Source organism: Podarcis cretensis (genome assembly GCF_951804945.1).
Source record: "Podarcis cretensis genome assembly, chromosome: 10".
Lineage (NCBI taxonomy): Eukaryota > Metazoa > Chordata > Lepidosauria > Squamata > Lacertidae > Podarcis > Podarcis cretensis.
The window spans coordinates 34783396-34800532 of NC_137179.1; the positions used below are offsets into that span (position 1 = coordinate 34783396).

General features: G+C 42.2%; 1 protein-coding gene across 2 annotated transcripts in view; it reads right to left on the bottom strand.

Annotated features, from left to right (window-relative positions):
• Positions 1-399: 399 nt before the first annotated feature.
• UTP20 (UTP20 small subunit processome component) overlaps positions 400-17137 on the bottom strand; it is a 59015-nt gene continuing 42277 nt past the window's right edge. The window contains exons 40-62 of one of the 2 annotated variants that reach the window (XM_079991870.1): positions 17026-17105; positions 15918-16228; positions 14954-15093; positions 14607-14763; positions 14122-14223; positions 13427-13594; positions 12984-13150; positions 12033-12174; positions 10884-11000; positions 10142-10312; positions 9169-9297; positions 8820-8930; positions 8555-8634; positions 7786-7855; positions 6615-6797; positions 6171-6302; positions 5366-5498; positions 4440-4636; positions 4126-4197; positions 2663-2923; positions 2156-2282; positions 1115-1260; positions 400-969 (exon numbers count right to left, since the gene is read on the bottom strand). In XM_079991870.1, coding sequence (XP_079847996.1) covers positions 814-969; positions 1115-1260; positions 2156-2282; positions 2663-2923; positions 4126-4197; positions 4440-4636; positions 5366-5498; positions 6171-6302; positions 6615-6797; positions 7786-7855; positions 8555-8634; positions 8820-8930; positions 9169-9297; positions 10142-10312; positions 10884-11000; positions 12033-12174; positions 12984-13150; positions 13427-13594; positions 14122-14223; positions 14607-14763; positions 14954-15093; positions 15918-16228; positions 17026-17105 — 3352 coding nt within the window. In that variant the 3' untranslated portion in view covers positions 400-813. Of the gene's footprint in view, positions 970-1114; positions 1261-2155; positions 2283-2662; positions 2924-4125; positions 4198-4439; positions 4637-5365; positions 5499-6170; positions 6303-6614; positions 6798-7785; positions 7856-8554; positions 8635-8819; positions 8931-9168; positions 9298-10141; positions 10313-10883; positions 11001-12032; positions 12175-12983; positions 13151-13426; positions 13595-14121; positions 14224-14606; positions 14764-14953; positions 15094-15917; positions 16232-17025; positions 17106-17137 lie in introns of both variants that reach the window. The other variant, XM_079991869.1, reaches the window with a different exon arrangement.

Here is a 17137-nt window from a genome sequence, read left to right on the forward strand (position 1 = left end):
TCAGTGGTTCACTTTAGATCTGGAGACTTTCCTATAAATTGCTAGCCGAAAGCTACAGAAGGAATCACTGTACTTGACAACCAGGTGGCTTTTTAAAAACCTAATTTGAGTTTAAAACTAGGAGAAAGAGGGGTGTTACCACATGTCTCCATGGTATAATTTACCTTGTTGGGTACTGTATCTCCTTCAGCAATTGTTCAGTTCGGTTTTTTAAAAGCTACATTTCTCCATAGCAATCAACACAAGGGTTGAAAAGCATAGGCCTTCCGCTACAGGGCCAATGGAAAGAGTAGCAGCACTTTGTCATGATACCAACACGTAAAAATGCATCTCCATGAGGAGGATTGAACAAGGGTTCAAATCACCCAAGCTCAAGTTAATCACACATAGGAGAAAATATTTCAAAGGCTCGTTGAACACATTTAATTAGAAAAAAACACTGTATTACCACAAACTGTACATCACTCTACAGTGAGCTATAGAGCCCTGAAAGGCTCAGCCTTAATAATGTATCCTCTTAAAGAAACATTTGGAGAGAAATTTTAAGGCATCAGTTGAATAGGTTATGTATAGATTAAAATTACAAATAAATAATTAGTAATCCATAAGAGAGCTGGTTTTTTTGTCTCTGCAAGAGGTTGTTCTTCCCTGCTGTGCTTCTTAGTATATACTATTTTATAGTATATTTTATACTGTTTTATGTTGAAACATCCTCTAAATGAGTCTGGCAGGGAAGAGCACCTGCTGCAGCAGTTGTTTTCTCATGTTCTGTACAGCACGGAACATTTATAATGGGAGTCATGTGATAGTGTTTCACTCCACCATTGCCAAGTCTTTTAACGCATGGCTTCTTGGTTTTTTTGCTTTGTAACCAGGCCGCAGAAATTCTATTTTTCTCTTCTTTGCTTCAATTTTATTCTTGTGTCTCTTCAACTTCTTCTTGGCAGCAATGTCAGGATTAGCAACAGCCTAATCAGAAAACAAATAAAAGTCATCATGTTCACGTTTCCCCTATACATTCTGAAGTTGCCTGGTTTCAATAAAAGTTTCCCTGCCATTGGATAAGCTGAACATTTTAAAGCAAATGCGAGTAAAACTAAAGTCAAACACTAACCTCCAGGGCTCTTTGTTTCTTCCGGATAGCTCTCTTCTGACTGGCTTGCTTTTGCACAGAAGCAAACGCAAGTGAAAAGGTTTCCAACCCAACCAATTTCTTCAAAAGCTCTATGATTTCTTGGGAAAGATTCTTCAGAGTTGGATCTAGCAAAGATAACATGATTTTGAATACTCAGAAGTGTCTTCAAGTGCTACAGAAGGTCTATATATAACGCCCCATTCTCTCTTGTGGGCACATGTTGCATTCCAACAATACGTAGGCATGTGCAAGTCACCCCTCCTGTTGGGAAACTGGAAGCATCTGCTTTTAGATTAACATGTCACCCAAACCCATAGTTAAATGGTTAGTTGAAACAAGCTGGTTTGTATGGAGAAACCTTAGTGAAGGTTAGCAGCTGTTTGTCAGGGTTCAGTCGGCACAGCAAATTGCAACTAATTTAAATGGAAGCTAAAGCTTCCAACTGCGCCAAAGAAAAATGAGGACCACATGCCCACTCCACCATTCAGAAAGGGCCATTCAGGTAAGCGTAGGACAGAAACACTGCACAGCTGAAACATCATCTTAAGTCCCTAAAGCAGGGGTGGGGAACTGGCAAACCATGCTATAAAAGAAAAGCCAAACCAAGCAAGACTTGACTCCAAGCCTGCTTTCTGCAGGGATCAGCTCTGTCACCCCCACTCCCAATCTGCTGGGCTTGGAATCCCCCATGTTGCACTTTAGGCAAGGGGTTGGCTATACTACTGTGACTCCCATGGGAAACTCGGTAGCACAGCCAACCCCAGCAGGCTTGCTCTCACCAGCACATGATGGTGACGGGTACAGTTTGGGATAATCTGTCTTATGGGACCAAGTGGTTTCCCACCCCTGATCTAAAGCATCCGTCATGGATGCCAGCATTTTCTGTTCCTTTTTCTTATGCTGTGTAATTATGATGATGCAAGACAACTGACCTTTTGGTACAGGAAGACCTCCTACTTAAAGGAGAGGAGGGGAGGGGAGACAGTCTCACCAAACAGCTGAGTATGACAACTCTCTTACCTTGATCTGCATAGGTACTGCTGAGTTCTCGGTATAGAGGGGCTATGATTGTAGGAAGGTATGGTTTCACCCTGTCTTTCCCAAGATCTACTGCAATGGCACCAAGGAATTTAAAGATGCAGGTTCTCTGAAAAGACACATACATTTGGTCACATGACCAGTCTGCAAAGGAAAATACTGTTAAGGACCTAATTACTAGTGACTTACTTTTTCCAGAAACTCGGAAAATAGGTCTCATGTTATACAACTCTACAGACCACTGGCATTTGGTTTTTTAAAAATAAAATAATCTCTGCTCATGGTTTTCATGTTTAGGTCTAACAAAGGGTCTGCTTGCAGTTTCTTAGCCCTACTTCATTTAAGCTGTGATGTGCTGTTCACGGGCTACATTTTGTACCATTTGCACTGACACCTTTGCACTTGTCTATCTGAGATCCTGAAACTATTGTCAAAGTGGAAAGCATTATTTGTGAAAGTAAAATTGTTCTCTCTGAAAAACATACAAACCTTTAAGGGGTCCTTGGGTGAATATGCAGCTTCACGTGAGGCCAATGCCAAGAGTCTTTTCATCACCCACAGCAGTGTGGCTGGGCTGCTTTTCTCTTTGTCGTCTTTTGCCTCCATGGTTGAAGTCTCGTTTTCAACATCTTCTCCAGAGTCTTCTTGATCCTCAGCTTCCTGGCCCACCTCACCACTAATTTCTTTGCCATCTTCTGGAGGAGCCATAAGGTACAGTACTTTGGCCACAAAAAGTAGATTCTTCACAACCTTAAATATAAAGCACAGATATAAAATACAAAGTTATCCAAAGACTATTTTTTAAAAAGGGTTTTTAAAATCAGGCCTATCAAACTTTTTCCACTTGGGTCATACAACAGCTATGTAATTGTGGACTAGTTAACAGGTGTTTGAAAATCCCTTCATGTGTGGCCCCCCCAAAAGCCTAGGGTTCAACACCCTGGTGGCCCTAACTAATATACAGCCACCATGGCACTTGATCTTTAAAAAAATAATGTAATTACTACAGCCAAGAATGCACACACAAGATAGGAAAAGAGCACCAAGAAGAGCCGTTTCAATGAAAGAGTGGCACATTCATTTATATGGTAGGCATCAGTCATCACACACACCCAAATTAAGCATCAAATGGAAGAGTATCCCAATTCTACGTTGTGGAAATAAATCACTGTGGAACAGTAGCTCCCACTTGGTCTTCAGCTGCACTGTATGCCTGCATAATTATAGCTTCAGCTGCTCTGTACTGATGTACCTTAAAAGCTTTGCACAAATTATAATCTTAAAACCATTCACAGCAAGTAAATATGTAGTATCAGAATGCAATAAAAATCCAAGCAAAACACGAGAAGTACTGAGTGGTGTGATCAGTAATGTTAGGGAAAACCTGATTAAACAAGTTAGTTTTCAGTACATGTTTAAGAAGGGAAGGCCCACTTTCATGACATCACAAGGTGACATTCCACCAGTCATGGCATGCTGCCACTGCTGACTCCCAAGGTAAGGTGCTGGACTCACATTTACTTTTGGCCAATCTCCTTTGGGCCACTAAGACTGGGGGCATCCTTTTCCCAGGCCCCTGTGGGGCAGAGTGAGAAGGCACCACTCTTTGGAGCAGGGGGAGCATCTCAGGGAAAGGGGCTGCCTGGAGGACTCCCAAGAAGAGGGGAGAGGAGAGGAGGCTGAGGGAACAGTCCACAAGGGAGGGTGTTCAGCCCTGCAGGCAAGGGGTGACATAACTGGGCTCCTGAGCCCCACAGGGGAGCCACAGAAAGAATGTTGTTGGTCAAGGGAGCCGTGGGCTCAAAACCTCTGCTTTAGGGAGTGCTAATTTGACTTTATGCTCCAGGCACCAGAATGTCTTCAGCTGCCTCTTTCAATTGTGTGCTATTTCAACACGCGTATCCCAAAATGTGGGGGGGGAAATCTGCCAAAAACCTTACATAGTTACTCACCTGTTCTCCAAGACATGGATCTAAAAATTTGGACTTCAATTGATGACAGAATGCTAAAGCAAGTGTTTTCATCTGTAAAAGTAAAGAAAAGTTACAATCATTCTGAAACACAGAGAAGCATGAAAGGGCTGAACTGACTGTGTGAAGAAACTGCTCTCCCTAAGAAGTATAAATATTAAGAGACAAAAAGAGACACAATTATGTGAAGCTCTATCATGACATTGAAACTAATGTTCATTTTTGTTTCTGCCATCTAATGGGAAATTGAAATGTGTATCAATGCAATAAAGGCGATTTAGGAGGGCAATGTTAACCTTTTTGTCTAGTTCTTCTGTTAAGAAGGTAGTTGCCGGTGGCTCTATAGTACTTTCTTGACTCTTTTCCAGCTTTCTTTTACTCCATTTGTTAACAAGTTCCTCTGGCTTGTGAGCAGCAAACAGCAAGCCAAAAATCTGAGCAGACGTCGACCACACCCAGCTGTGAGGGTACCATAAATGAGACTGCACATGACCTTCAGAAATAGAGAGAAATAGGCTTTAACTGTACCTATTCGTACACAGAGGATTATTATTTATTCAATCAATCAATCATCAATATATCGCCTTTCATCCCAAGATCTCAGGGCAGTTCAAAATACAAAAAACCCACAAACTAATAACCCTCCCCTCCCACAAACACATTACAAAGGCCTGATTGAAGAGGAATGTTTTTGCCTGGCACCTAGAGATGTCTAAAGAAGGTGTCAGGTGAGCCTCCCGGGGGAGAGCGTTCCACAAATGAGGAGCCACTGCAGAAAAGGCAGTGTTGCTACTCTCTAGACCTCTTGGGGAGGAGGCACATGAATAAGGGCCTCAGTCTGTTCATATGGGGGGCGGTGGTCCTTGAAGTACTGCTGTTCTGAACTGTTTAAGGATTTATAGGTCAAAATCCACACTCTGAATTGAGCCCAGAAACTAACTGGCAGCCAGAGCAGTCGGGCCAGAATCAGTGTGATATACTCAAAGTGTCTTGCCCCAGTGAGCAACCTGGCTGTCAAATTCTGCACCAGCCGATGTTTCTGAACTGCCTTCAGAGGCAGCCCTACATAAAATGCACTGCAGAAATGTAACCTAGAGGTTAGACAACCTAAAAAGCCATTGTACACAACTCATTTTTCTTCAGGTGAGTAGCGCCCTAGGCATTACAGATCCATAAAGTGCCAAAGGTTTCAAGAGCAATATAATATGACAGAACTACTAACCCCAAATGTTGCTCAGAATCTCATTGTGTTTATTTAGTTCAATAATATTGCATTCCTTGATTAGTTTGCTGATCAAAGTTAGAAAGCTGAACAGCAGTCTGTCGGCAGCCTTTTCTTCAGTCTCTTCTGCAACCTTCAAAAAGGGACAGTGAAAGAATGACACCCTGAAAAGCCATCAGTGTATGAACAGTGAAGAAGTTTCAATTTAAATAATTGTGGCTAAATATAAAATGCAACCAAACAACACTTGCTCATTTTGACTTTGCAAACAGTCAACTGCCTAATTTTACAACATTGAAATAGACTGTGGTATTCAACTATGATTTACTAAGAGCAGACCCACTGAAATTAATAAGCAGTACTAAGTTATGTCCATTAATTCCAATGGGTCTTCTCTGAGTTGGAACTATTTTTATTTTTTATTTGTGTAACCAAAGCTACTACAAAGCAAATCTTGAATACCATCTAGTGGTGGAATAGTCAAAATAAAATGAATTTGTAAAATATTGCAATGACACCTTGTTATTTGAGTGTTAATGTTTTTTCTCCTTGTTTTGAAGTTGAAACATTTATTGGTATATATATCTTGTTATGAAAATAAGGATATGAATATGTATAGGTTTTTTCACATGTAATGGTTTTAGTTATAAAAATAATTTGAAAGAATCTTAAAATTTTATTTCACTGCACCACTGGGTAGGTGGGGAAAGGATAGAGAGACCATCAACATACTTATGGAGCCAAAGATCTACTTTCACTCTACAAACTGGCAGCCTACCAGGAACAGCCCCAATTAATGACTTACATCTTTAAAATCTGAAGGATGTATTTCTTTCTCGATAATTGGGAGAATGGTCCCAAGCCTTTTTTCAAATTCAATTCCTTCAGCTTCAACAAATGTTCCACAGGCATGAGCAGCTAGCCTCTTGTGCACACGCTGTTAGGAAGGAGCAACATCATATTAGTGGAGATTTTTGTGGATGGAAGTAAGGAAGGAAGTAAGTTAGGATCTCTGCAGAAGAGATTTCCCAAGATAGTGGGCACAACTGCCTTCTCAACCACACAGCCAGCCATAATTCTTGAACCCCACAAGAAATTGGCCCAGTTATGAAGGCTCCACCAGCAAATGAAAGTTAACGGAACACAATCTCTCCTCCAGAGGATTCACCTCTTGACATTCTCTCGTTTTCATTCATCTAGCAAAAACTTCTGTACAGGACAGTAGTCAAACTACTGCTGTAAGCGGTACCTTGTCACTCTTGAACCATGAGGTGAGCAGGGAAAACATCAGGTCTCGGTTTCCAGGGCTAATCTTACTGAGGAGACCTTTGACTGCCAGAGCTGACATCTTTTTGCACTTTGCTGAATCGTCGTTTACAATCATCATACATAGTGGGACAAAGAAAAGCCCACAAAATTGGTGCAGTAAACCCTGAAAAGAAGAAAGGGGAAGTCAGTAAGCTTGTTTGTTGGCAATCTCTAGACTACATGAAAAATGCTGGTATCCAACCACCACACCACCCTGTAAACCTGGCAAAGCAATCAGACCTGCTTCTGGTTCTGTGCTAGGGCTAGCTGCTTGTCTAGACAAGTGTTGAGAGTAGTGTACAGTTACTGGTTATATGAATACTGAGCTGAAATGCAGGTTGGTAAAGTGGGGAGAGGGGGAAGGGAGACTGCAAATAATATTTCCATTCAGCCATGAAGCTCATTGGGTGACTCTGGCCTAATCTGTGGCCAGTCCAGGTGCCCCTCAGCTTCTGGAGTCAAGGTATGTACAAGCCTTGGGGCTCATGAGCTCCACCCCCTTGCTGCCCTGTGACTGAAGTCTTCCTGGGTTGATTAATCGCAGATTCCTGCTAATTCCAAACTGTGAAACTCCAAACCATGGTTTTAGGTCTTGTTTCATTTCCCAAGTTGGACAAATTGGGAAACAGCAGTTCCTTTACTCAGAAACACAGTGCAGCAAAGAGGAGGGGGAAATATGAGGGTGGACCACATGGGCACAAGGCTCAGGCATCTCCCAAGTGCATCCACCCAGGCCTGAATCCTCAGCCTAATCTACATCATCACAGGGTTGTTGCGATAGTTAAAGTGGATGAGCAGCATGTATGCTTCCTCAAACCCTTTGTAAGAAGGGCAGTTACAAATGTGGCAAAGAAAGAAAAATGAACATGAAATTCAATCCATGCAGGCCGTATTTGTCCTCAGCAATGCCAGCATACTCTGAAAAGGCAACACAGCAACACGCTCAGGAGCCGCGCCCCATATCCTATACATGTTTTCTCAAAAGTAAATCCTGCCAAATTCAATGGGAATACCTCCCATCCAGCCTTAATGTCTTATATGAAATGCCATATTCTAGGGTTCAAGCTGAAATACGGTAAAGGTGGGAAGTTTGTGATGCAGTTATACATTACCTGGGGGAACATTTCAAAGAGGTAAGCAATCATTTCCAAAGCAGATTCTCTCCCTGTCTCATATTCATAACTAGGGCAACAACAGAACAGCATGGTCAGTGTCCTCAAGACTTGCAACAATTTTTGGCACACTAATAGCACAATCCTACACATGTTTAATCAGAAATTAAGTTCCTTTGCATCTATTGGGACTTAGGAGCTGTATTTAAGAAAAGTACACAGCATAGCATATCTTTTCATATTACACCTTGCTTTTGCAAACACCTGGCCTTGAAGAATGTTCTTGTGTCTTTTCTTTAATAGCTGAATGCGAACAAGAAGTTAAATACATATGATGGTCATCACTGGAATCTGAGATGTTATATGTGACAAACCACTTTCTTCCTCCAGACAACTTTTCTTGTGAAAGACCTCCACCTGAGACCCTGGGGAGTCACTGTCAGTCAGAATACACAGCACATAGCTAGGTAAAGAGTCTGGATCGGGTAAAACACAGCTTCCTGTGCTCATATACAAAGAAAAAAAATGTCAACAGGAACATAGAACAAAACTTCATAACCAATGAGGGAACATGGGCAGTGTAAAGAGGATATAATTTGCTTCCAATACTCTACTGAGGTTTTATCCTAACGTCTTGGGCCCTGCATGGCTCTATTACTGCGAACACTGTGTTGAGGGTCCCCATTCTGACCAGAGGGGAAAGCCCAGCCTTGTAGTTGCTATTTTTTTCCTTTATTGAGAAAATAAACAATAATCTCTGTGCACTTACTTGAGTTGGGCAAAGATGTACTCAAGGTTGGTTTTCAGCTTCTTACCAAGTGGATAATCGAGAATATATTTCAGGTAAATCTGGGGGAGTGGGTGGAAGAAAACAAGGAACAATTGGTTAAAACTCAAAAATACCCAATTTGTGCTCTTGCCAGCTATAAAATAATTGATAAAATGAGAGCTGACGAAAAACAGTTGCTATGATAAAAGGGCATGAGCATGCCTCCCGCCCTCCCCCCCCCCCCCCCGCTTTAATGTCTACAAACCTGTCTGCACTGGATTCGAACTTGCTCATTTTGCCCTGTGATAGCAAAGTTTGCAACCTTCTGCATAACACCATCAATTTCGGGAACTACCAGTTTTCTGGATACAATCGCCTTTTTGAAAAGAGAAAAACGTATGACTGAGTCATAATTGGGTTCTGCATTGTGTTAAATACAATTTGAAACTCATGTTTTTTTCATTGTTTTTAATCAGCTTTCTACACATCTGCCCAAAACAATTTTGCCCAAAACAAAACTACCAGCTTTATACGCTCGGAAAAAGATTTGAGACTTCCATTTCCATTTCAACAAATGATTCTTAAAAGACAACTTGTTACAGTGCAAGCGATACCTTTAAGAGGCCAAAGGCAGTGGCCTGTCGTAATGAATCATAGATATCTTCTTCAGCATATCCAAGCAACACTTGTAGTTGTTTCTCTGTTATGTGACTCTTTGCATTCCTCACAAGCAGAGTTACACACTGTAATTAAAATTTAGCGTTATGAACATGACCATTACAGAATGTTCTACAAGATTCAAAGTCCCCTGAGAGTTTGTAGGGCGCTCTCTACAGGTGTTGTGTGATCATCACCTCCCTACCCATTCGGGCTGCAATCTAAAACATTTACTAGGGAATAAGCCCCATTAAAAAACAATGGAACCTCATAGGGCTATGCCGTAAAATCTGTAGACAAGGCTCTGGGCTCACTGTTCCCCTACTTAGAGGTCAGATTGGTGGGAACCACTTTATGGGGGAGGGAATGTTAAGACTTTTTAACCATTTCACCACAAACTTTTATTTATTGCAGCAATGTACTTGTTTTACCGACATGGTTTTACCTGATCGTTTTACAATGGCATGATGCTACTTTGGAACCTTAGAATGTGCAAGTTTTGTAAACCTTTGTTTTTACTGAAAATATGGGTGGTGACAAAATGCTACATGGCCGTCTCATTTTGATACCAAGGATAAGTGTCTATGCAGTGTGATTTTGAATCTCCGAAACCGCACAGCAATGGAACTTCTACACAATGTGTGGGTCAGACCATTACAGAGAATGGGTCATCGCCACCTACAGTCCCCTTGGATATTCTAATTAGGGAGCTGCACAGTTCCCAGCTTCTGAGGATCACTGCACAGATAAAAGCCTTTTTTATAAAAAAAAGTTCTGTGAACACAATTTTTTCAAAACAATTTGCAGATCTAAAGGTGTCTGAAGTCCCTTTTCTATCACACCAATCATCCATGTCACACAGGGCCATGAGTCTGGAAGAAAAGCACACTGAAAGATCAACATTGAGCTGTTCTACTAGTTATAACTTACTTTGAAACAATTTACAACCAAATGAAAATTCTGGCCTTTAGCAGCTCCTGGCTTGGCAAAGTCTTTCAGCAGAACGAAAAGCCTCTCGATTAGCTGCTCTATATTCTTGTCTACTGCCGGCAATGGGAACTTTAAGACCCACAGAAGGGACTGGAGAGAGCCAGTAATCACCTGCAAAGAGAACATATGAATTAAGAAAAAAAGCTAGGTGGGTATATAGAAATGTTTTGTACCAGCCACAAATCCCTTGAAACTGGAATTCTTGAGCTTTTTGATCATGTGAGGGATGCCACTTTTCCCAATGCCCGCCACACAATCCACTCTTGAGTGGCAATTCACATTGATGTCGACAGTCTTCAAGACTCAGGAGCAAGTGTCAATGTCAAGTGCAACTTCTTCACCCACCTCCTATTATGCTTCTACTTTGGTGCAAAGACTCTGGTTTGTATTAAATGATATTTCTGCAGCGCAGGTGTAATAGGGAACTCTGGTTCGTATTAAACCAGAGTTCCCCATTACACCTGCACTGCAGAAACATGGTTTGATGTCAGTTAAGAAACCAGGAAAATAAGTCTCAATGATCTTTACTGGATTCTAAGTAATCAGTATTTGAAAGTTAGAATTTCCCCCCAGTTCCTTCATTGATCTTAGTGACAGAATGAAGAATTTTGGCCCAGGCTGAACTTTGCCATCTGCCAGCATTGCAGAGGTTAGAGCTATTTCACTGAGTTCAGAATCCTACCTTAACATCTGTGGAGTGAAGGCAGTCGACAAGCAGCTGAACGAAAGGATCCAACATTTCTAAAGTGTGATCATCTGAGGAATTTATTTTGGACCTCTTCAGACTCATGTGCAGTAGCTGTAATAGGAAATAAGTGCTTGGAATTAAATGCATAAATTCAAAGGGGTAATAGATCTGAAAAACCAAATTGTTTAAAAGAAGACTAATAATAATAATAATAATAATAATAATAATAATAATTATATTTATACCCCACCCATCCAACTGGGTTTTCCCAGCCACTCTGGGCAGCTTATAGCATATATCAAGGGCAACCTCGGGTTGTTAGCAGCCAAAGGCTTCAGAAGATAACTGACATGCTATACAATTTCAGTGATATCTTGGAAATACAGCTTTTAAATTAAGACCTGAGAAACACATGAAGGATCAGAGGCATGGGGTAAATCGATGGAGAAAAAGATTCTCACCACCCCTCAATGTCAACTCTATGCTGCTCATTCATGGCTCCATGCCTACCTAAGAAAATCTCCCTACAGTCCCAATGGGGAAAGTGCACTATAAAGCAGTAAATCTCCATAACCACATTTTTCTACATGAAATAAGCCAGTGCACTCATCCTCACTCCTCTCCCCAACCTTCCTCTGTGCCCTGTGTTCCTCTCACTTCCTGTTTAACAGCAAACACCTACATTGGCAAACTAAAGTTATTGCAAGCTATAGTTTACCCAGTTTCAACGTAATGGTGAAATGTGGTTTGTCACTAAACTGATAATAAAGAATGAAGTTAGAACGTGCAAGGGTTGGAAGAAACATGTGAGCACAACAAAAATCATCCTAATCCTCCCAACCACAGGTTGGACAAAAAGGAACATTATGTCTGAATTGACCCACTGCCTCAAACTTTTCACAAGCTGGAGATGAGGGCAAGATGAGCATTACTGCCATCCCTTATGAATTGATGTTGGGCATGGCTAGAGTGGTCAGAGGAGTATATTCTATACTACCCACCCCAATCAGATGAAGGAAACAAGAAGTATTAAATTGATTAGAGCACAGCTATGTTTCCCCCCCCCCAAAATATTCCTGCACTGAAGCATAAAGAAATATGTTTTGATTTCATTTTTAAGCACACAGGGCACCTCTTACATACCCGTAGCCCTGATTCAACCAGAATGTGCATGTTTGTCTTGCTGCTCACAGGTGCCTTCTGCCCTCCTCGAACTGGAGCTGGTGGAAGCAAGAGGCAGCTCTTTGGTTGCAAACGAGGATCTGGAGGAACAGGAGCTTTGGTTCTGAAAACAAAACAAACTTTTCAGCTAGAATTAAGGCCTTAATTCATCTGGGCCGAGAACAGACATCACACTGAGCCAAGAGGAGAATCTTAGAATTGAAGAGTTGCAAGAGTCTCCCAAGGGTCATCTACAGTCCAACCTCCTGCAAAGAATCTCCTTTCTTGTAACTTGGATCCATTGGTTCAAAACTACATTGAATCAAAACTTCATGAGTGACTGAAAATCAAGGCCAGTATATCTGAAGGAGCGTCTCCACCCCCATCGTTCTACCCGGACACTGAGGTCCAGCACCAAGGGCCTTCTGGCGGTTCCCTCACTGTGAGAAGCCAAGTTACAGGGAACCAGGCAGAGGGCCTTCTTTGTGGTGGCACCCGCCCTGTGGAACGCCCTCCCACCAGATGTCAAAGAGAACAACAACTACCAGACTTTTAGAAGACATCTGACGGCAGCCCTGTTTAGGGAAGCTTTTAATATTTGATGTATCACAGTATTTTAATATTCTTTTGGATGCCGCCCAGAGTGGCTGGGGAAGCCCAGCCAGATGGGCGGGGTATAAATAATAAAAATAATAATAAATAAATAAATAAATAAATAAATAAATAAATAAATAAATAAATATAATAATAATGCAAGCCTGGGACTTTAATGACACTACTTCACAACATATGGCTTGCAAGTAGTAGTCTTTGTGACAGAGGAGCAATCCTGGAAAAATGGGTCCAACATACTTCTGTGAGTAAATGTGGCCAATTTGATCATCCTAGCAAGCAGAAGACAACTGGATTTGAATTAACTTTCTACAAACTCACTTTGCTTTCTCTGTTAACAGTGGTAGATTTTCACTAATCAGTCCATGGCTGAGTAGAAGGATGGTTTCTGCACTCATTGCTGTGTTCATTATCAATCCAGAAACGATGCGGCGTAAAGTTTCATGTACCTTCCGAGACATCTTTAGGCTTGTAGTATTCTCTAAAATCTGCAAGTGGACATTAGAAAAGCCACCTTAAAACGGAAACCCTGGTGTTACAGATCCTTCTTAGACCATATGCTGTTGATTTCGGAAAGACACCTCATTATGTTTGCAAAGTCTATATACCATGCTAAAATAACACATCTCTTTCTATATCGGTAGCATGATCCCATAAAAATGTTTCATTGTGTCACAGTCTGTCCTCCCATTATTCTTCCATATTTTAGTAGTTTATCATGCCACTGCCAAATTTCTCTTTTGGAGAGAGAAAATATATCTTACCTCTTTCAATGGAAGAATGAGCTTAGTCACTTGGTCCTTCCCTATGTACTTGCCAAGGATTTCATAAGAATCATAGCTCTTGCTTCTGCGAGCCTCCATGACTTTGGAAACTATGCCTTTCACCTCTTTCTCCTCTGCAACTTCCCCAAACAGTTCGTGGTTGAAAATCTTTTCAGAAGACACGGAGGAAAGTGTTAACAGTAAGTAGCAGTAGAGCAGCAGTTATAATTTTGCATCCACCTTTTCGGACAGGAATAACGAAAGGTCCAACATGTTCATCTTTAGGGGCAAGGGATGAGCTCAGTTCCTACAGCATCTGCTTTGCACCCAGGAGGTCTCAGGTCCAACCCCCAGCATTGACAGATAGGGCTAGGAGAGTTCCCTGGTTGAAACCTTGGGGAGCTGCTGCAAGTCAGTGCAGACAATATTGACCTGATGGACCCATGTTCTGACTAGGAATAGGAGTGTTCCCTTTAAGAAACAAAAGATCTGATAAAATGTGCAACTAGTCAAGAAGGAAGAGGACCTAGTATTACAACGGTTTGGTATCACCCAACCAACCACCATCCTCTCTCCATCCAGGTATTACAGGAACTGGAGCTGTAAGTTCCCGATTGCAGTGACATCTCTGAAATGAGCTCCTTTTACGCTTGGCATTTTCCGCACGCAGCAAACGTCGCTTTCAAAGAACTTACTTCGGTCATAAGTTCTACGCAGGGATCCAAGTCTCCCACTTGAAGTCGATTGCTGGCGAGGCTCTTCAGCAAGAGGTGGACTGTGAAAGTCAACACGTGGACCTACATGAGCAAAAGAAATCAAGTAACTCTGTGTTTGTTAATTAAAAGGATAACTAATAAAAGAATGACACACGTACACAACTGGAATGATATTAGGAAGATTGCTATAGTGCTTTCAGCCGTCCCCCCCACCCACTACTGTTACCTACTAAATTAATCTTCGATACAATCCAGCATTTCTTCCAACTGCCTGAGCTTGGACCCAACTTCTCAACTGATTCTGCTTTCTGCTTGCCTGGTGTTGCTGTCAATTAGGCAGGAGAGCCCACTGCAGATCGTGAGTTCAGGGAGTAGGGCTAAGGAGCTATAATGTCCTCTGTCCTTAAGCGCCTCCTCCTCCTATCCAATAGGAAGGCGGAAGAAAAAGAAAGCCAGCACTATACCTGGTAACCATGGACAAGGGTTGACTGCATCTCTTTTAAGACATATTGCAGATACTGTGCCCCCAAAGCCTCCATTATTTTCATCAGGGTGTTGCGTGCAATATCCCGTATTTCCTGTGCTCTGTTCCTCAGAAGGGAGCAGACTTTCAGGAGGATGCTGGAGCCAACAAAGAAGCAAAACAGAAGAGAACCAAACACAAGCTTAAATTATCACCCCAACAGGTTTGTACAATATTTATCCTATATATGCATGTATGCATCCTCCCCATATGCGCTATGTCTATATATATCCCTAGGTGATTTTCACCATATGGAACTTAATATTCACTAGGAAAGACTGTACATACCTTGGCAAATTCTCTTCCATGACATCTTGGGGAAGAGTCTGCATCAGCTTGACCATTGCAAAAGCAAGTGGAACCCGAACAACCTCTTCATCATTCACAACCTTAGATTTCACAAGCTTGTGCTCTTCATCTCTTTTGACCTGCAGGGCACAAAAACACATCATCTCCAAAGTTAAAGGTAAAGGTAAAGGGACCCCTGACCATTAGGTCCAGTCGTGGCCGACTCTGGAGTTGTGGCGCTCATCTCGCTTTATTGGCCGAGGGAGCCGGCGTACAGCCTCTGGGTCATGTGGCCAGCATGACTAAGCCGCTTCTGGCGAACCAGAGCAGTGCACGGAAACGCCATTTACCTTCCCGCTGGAACGGTACCTATTTATCTACTTGCACCCGGAGGTGCTTTCGAACTGCTTGGTTGGCAGAAGCAGGGACCGAGCAAGGGGAGCTCACCCCGTCGCGGGGATTCGAAACGCCGACCTTCTGATCGGCAAGTCCTAGGCTCAGTGGTTTAACCCACAGCGCCACCCACGTCCCGGCATCTCCAAAGTTACTCAATAGCATTTTCAACTGCCAGGTGTTAAAGACAGTGATCTTACATCTAGGCCCGGAGAGAATACAACACTGGAGCCGACACTCTGTCTAACCTACCTCACAAGGTTGTTATGAGGAGAAAGTGAGGTTCATTTGGCATACTTAAAGGGGTATTCAGAGTATCTCTTTGGTACCAAGGACCACAACTGGCATAAATGGGAGCTTTTCTTTTAATGCAAATAGGAGGTAGAGGGGACAAAATGTTAATGCTGCCCACCCCAGTCCTAATCTGGACTGGTCCCCCACATGGGGACCATTCACACAATTCAAGAGCCACTTGCTATTTTACTGAATGACAATTCATCTAGTTTAGCTCCCAGAATCAAGATGTACTAAAGACTATTTAAAAATAAACCCTGAAGACTCAGAAATGCACCTTTGCAATAAGACATCTGTGCAATTTGGGCAAGATGTTTCCATGTACTGTTTCCTGAATATGATTTATCAAGCATTTCAACTCTTCCTTATCCCTAGGCAGGAAGGAAATTGGTTTCAGAGCGATCTGGGGTTTTTGGTCTTCTTCAATAGTGGCTGGAGCAGACAAAGATGAAACAGGCTCTGTTTGTTCACTGGCATCTTTAGAAAGGTCCTTGGTGGTTTCTTTGTCTTCTTCTCCATCTCCATCACTAAGCTCCACTTCCATTGTTTCATTCTCCACTTCCAGTTCAGTGTCCATGGCTTCTGCATCTGCTAGGCATAATCAAGAGGGGAAAAGGCTTTGATGCTTGCCAATCAAGTCCTTTATTGGAACAAGACGGACAAAGTGGGACCTGTAATCTAGAGCGCTCCTGTTTAAGATTTTAGCAAGCCACACCCTTTTTCCAGGATTCCCCACTCCATTCCCACTCTCCCCAACTGTTAACCAGAATTCTGTGCCTAATGAATATGATTCACACTCAGAGAAGGATTCCTTATTAGCAGGCCTGGCCCTGCTTTATTTATAACTCCACATAGGTTTAGGACTGCGGCCTTACGTAGATATTCTGAACTAGAAACCCAATAACTAACTTTTTTAAATAGAAAGCAGAGATTCTAAAATGCATAATGAAACAAGAGGCCCTGTGTTTTGCATTCAAAGAGTAAAGGTCATGCAAGTTTATTTATTATTATATCAGAACTGAAGAACAGCCCGCTGAATCAGGCCAGTGGCCCATCTGGTCCAGCAGCCTGTTCACACTGTGGCCGACCAGATGCCTATAAGAAGTGTGCAAGCAGGACCTTGAGCACAGCAGCACTCTTTCTTCCCACAGTCTCCAGCAACTGGCCTTCAGAAGCATTATGGCCTCCAGCGCTGGTGGTAGAACACAGCCGTCCAGGTGAGCAGCGATCAGGGTTACAATGCATTAGATGCTAAAGAAGGTGCAGTGTTAACAGGTTGTAGCAAAAAGTCACAGCACTTTAAAGCCTACCAACATTTATTGTGAGAAGCATAACCTTACAGGAGCTGGAGCCTACTCTACCTGATGCAGGAATCAGAACCTTACCTTCCTTTTGAATCATCTCAAGCTGCTTTTCAAGAGTTTCGTAGTCAAAATGAAAAGCCTCCAGCACCATAACTAGCACACTGTCAAAGAGATTAAGGGGCAGGGAGAGAAA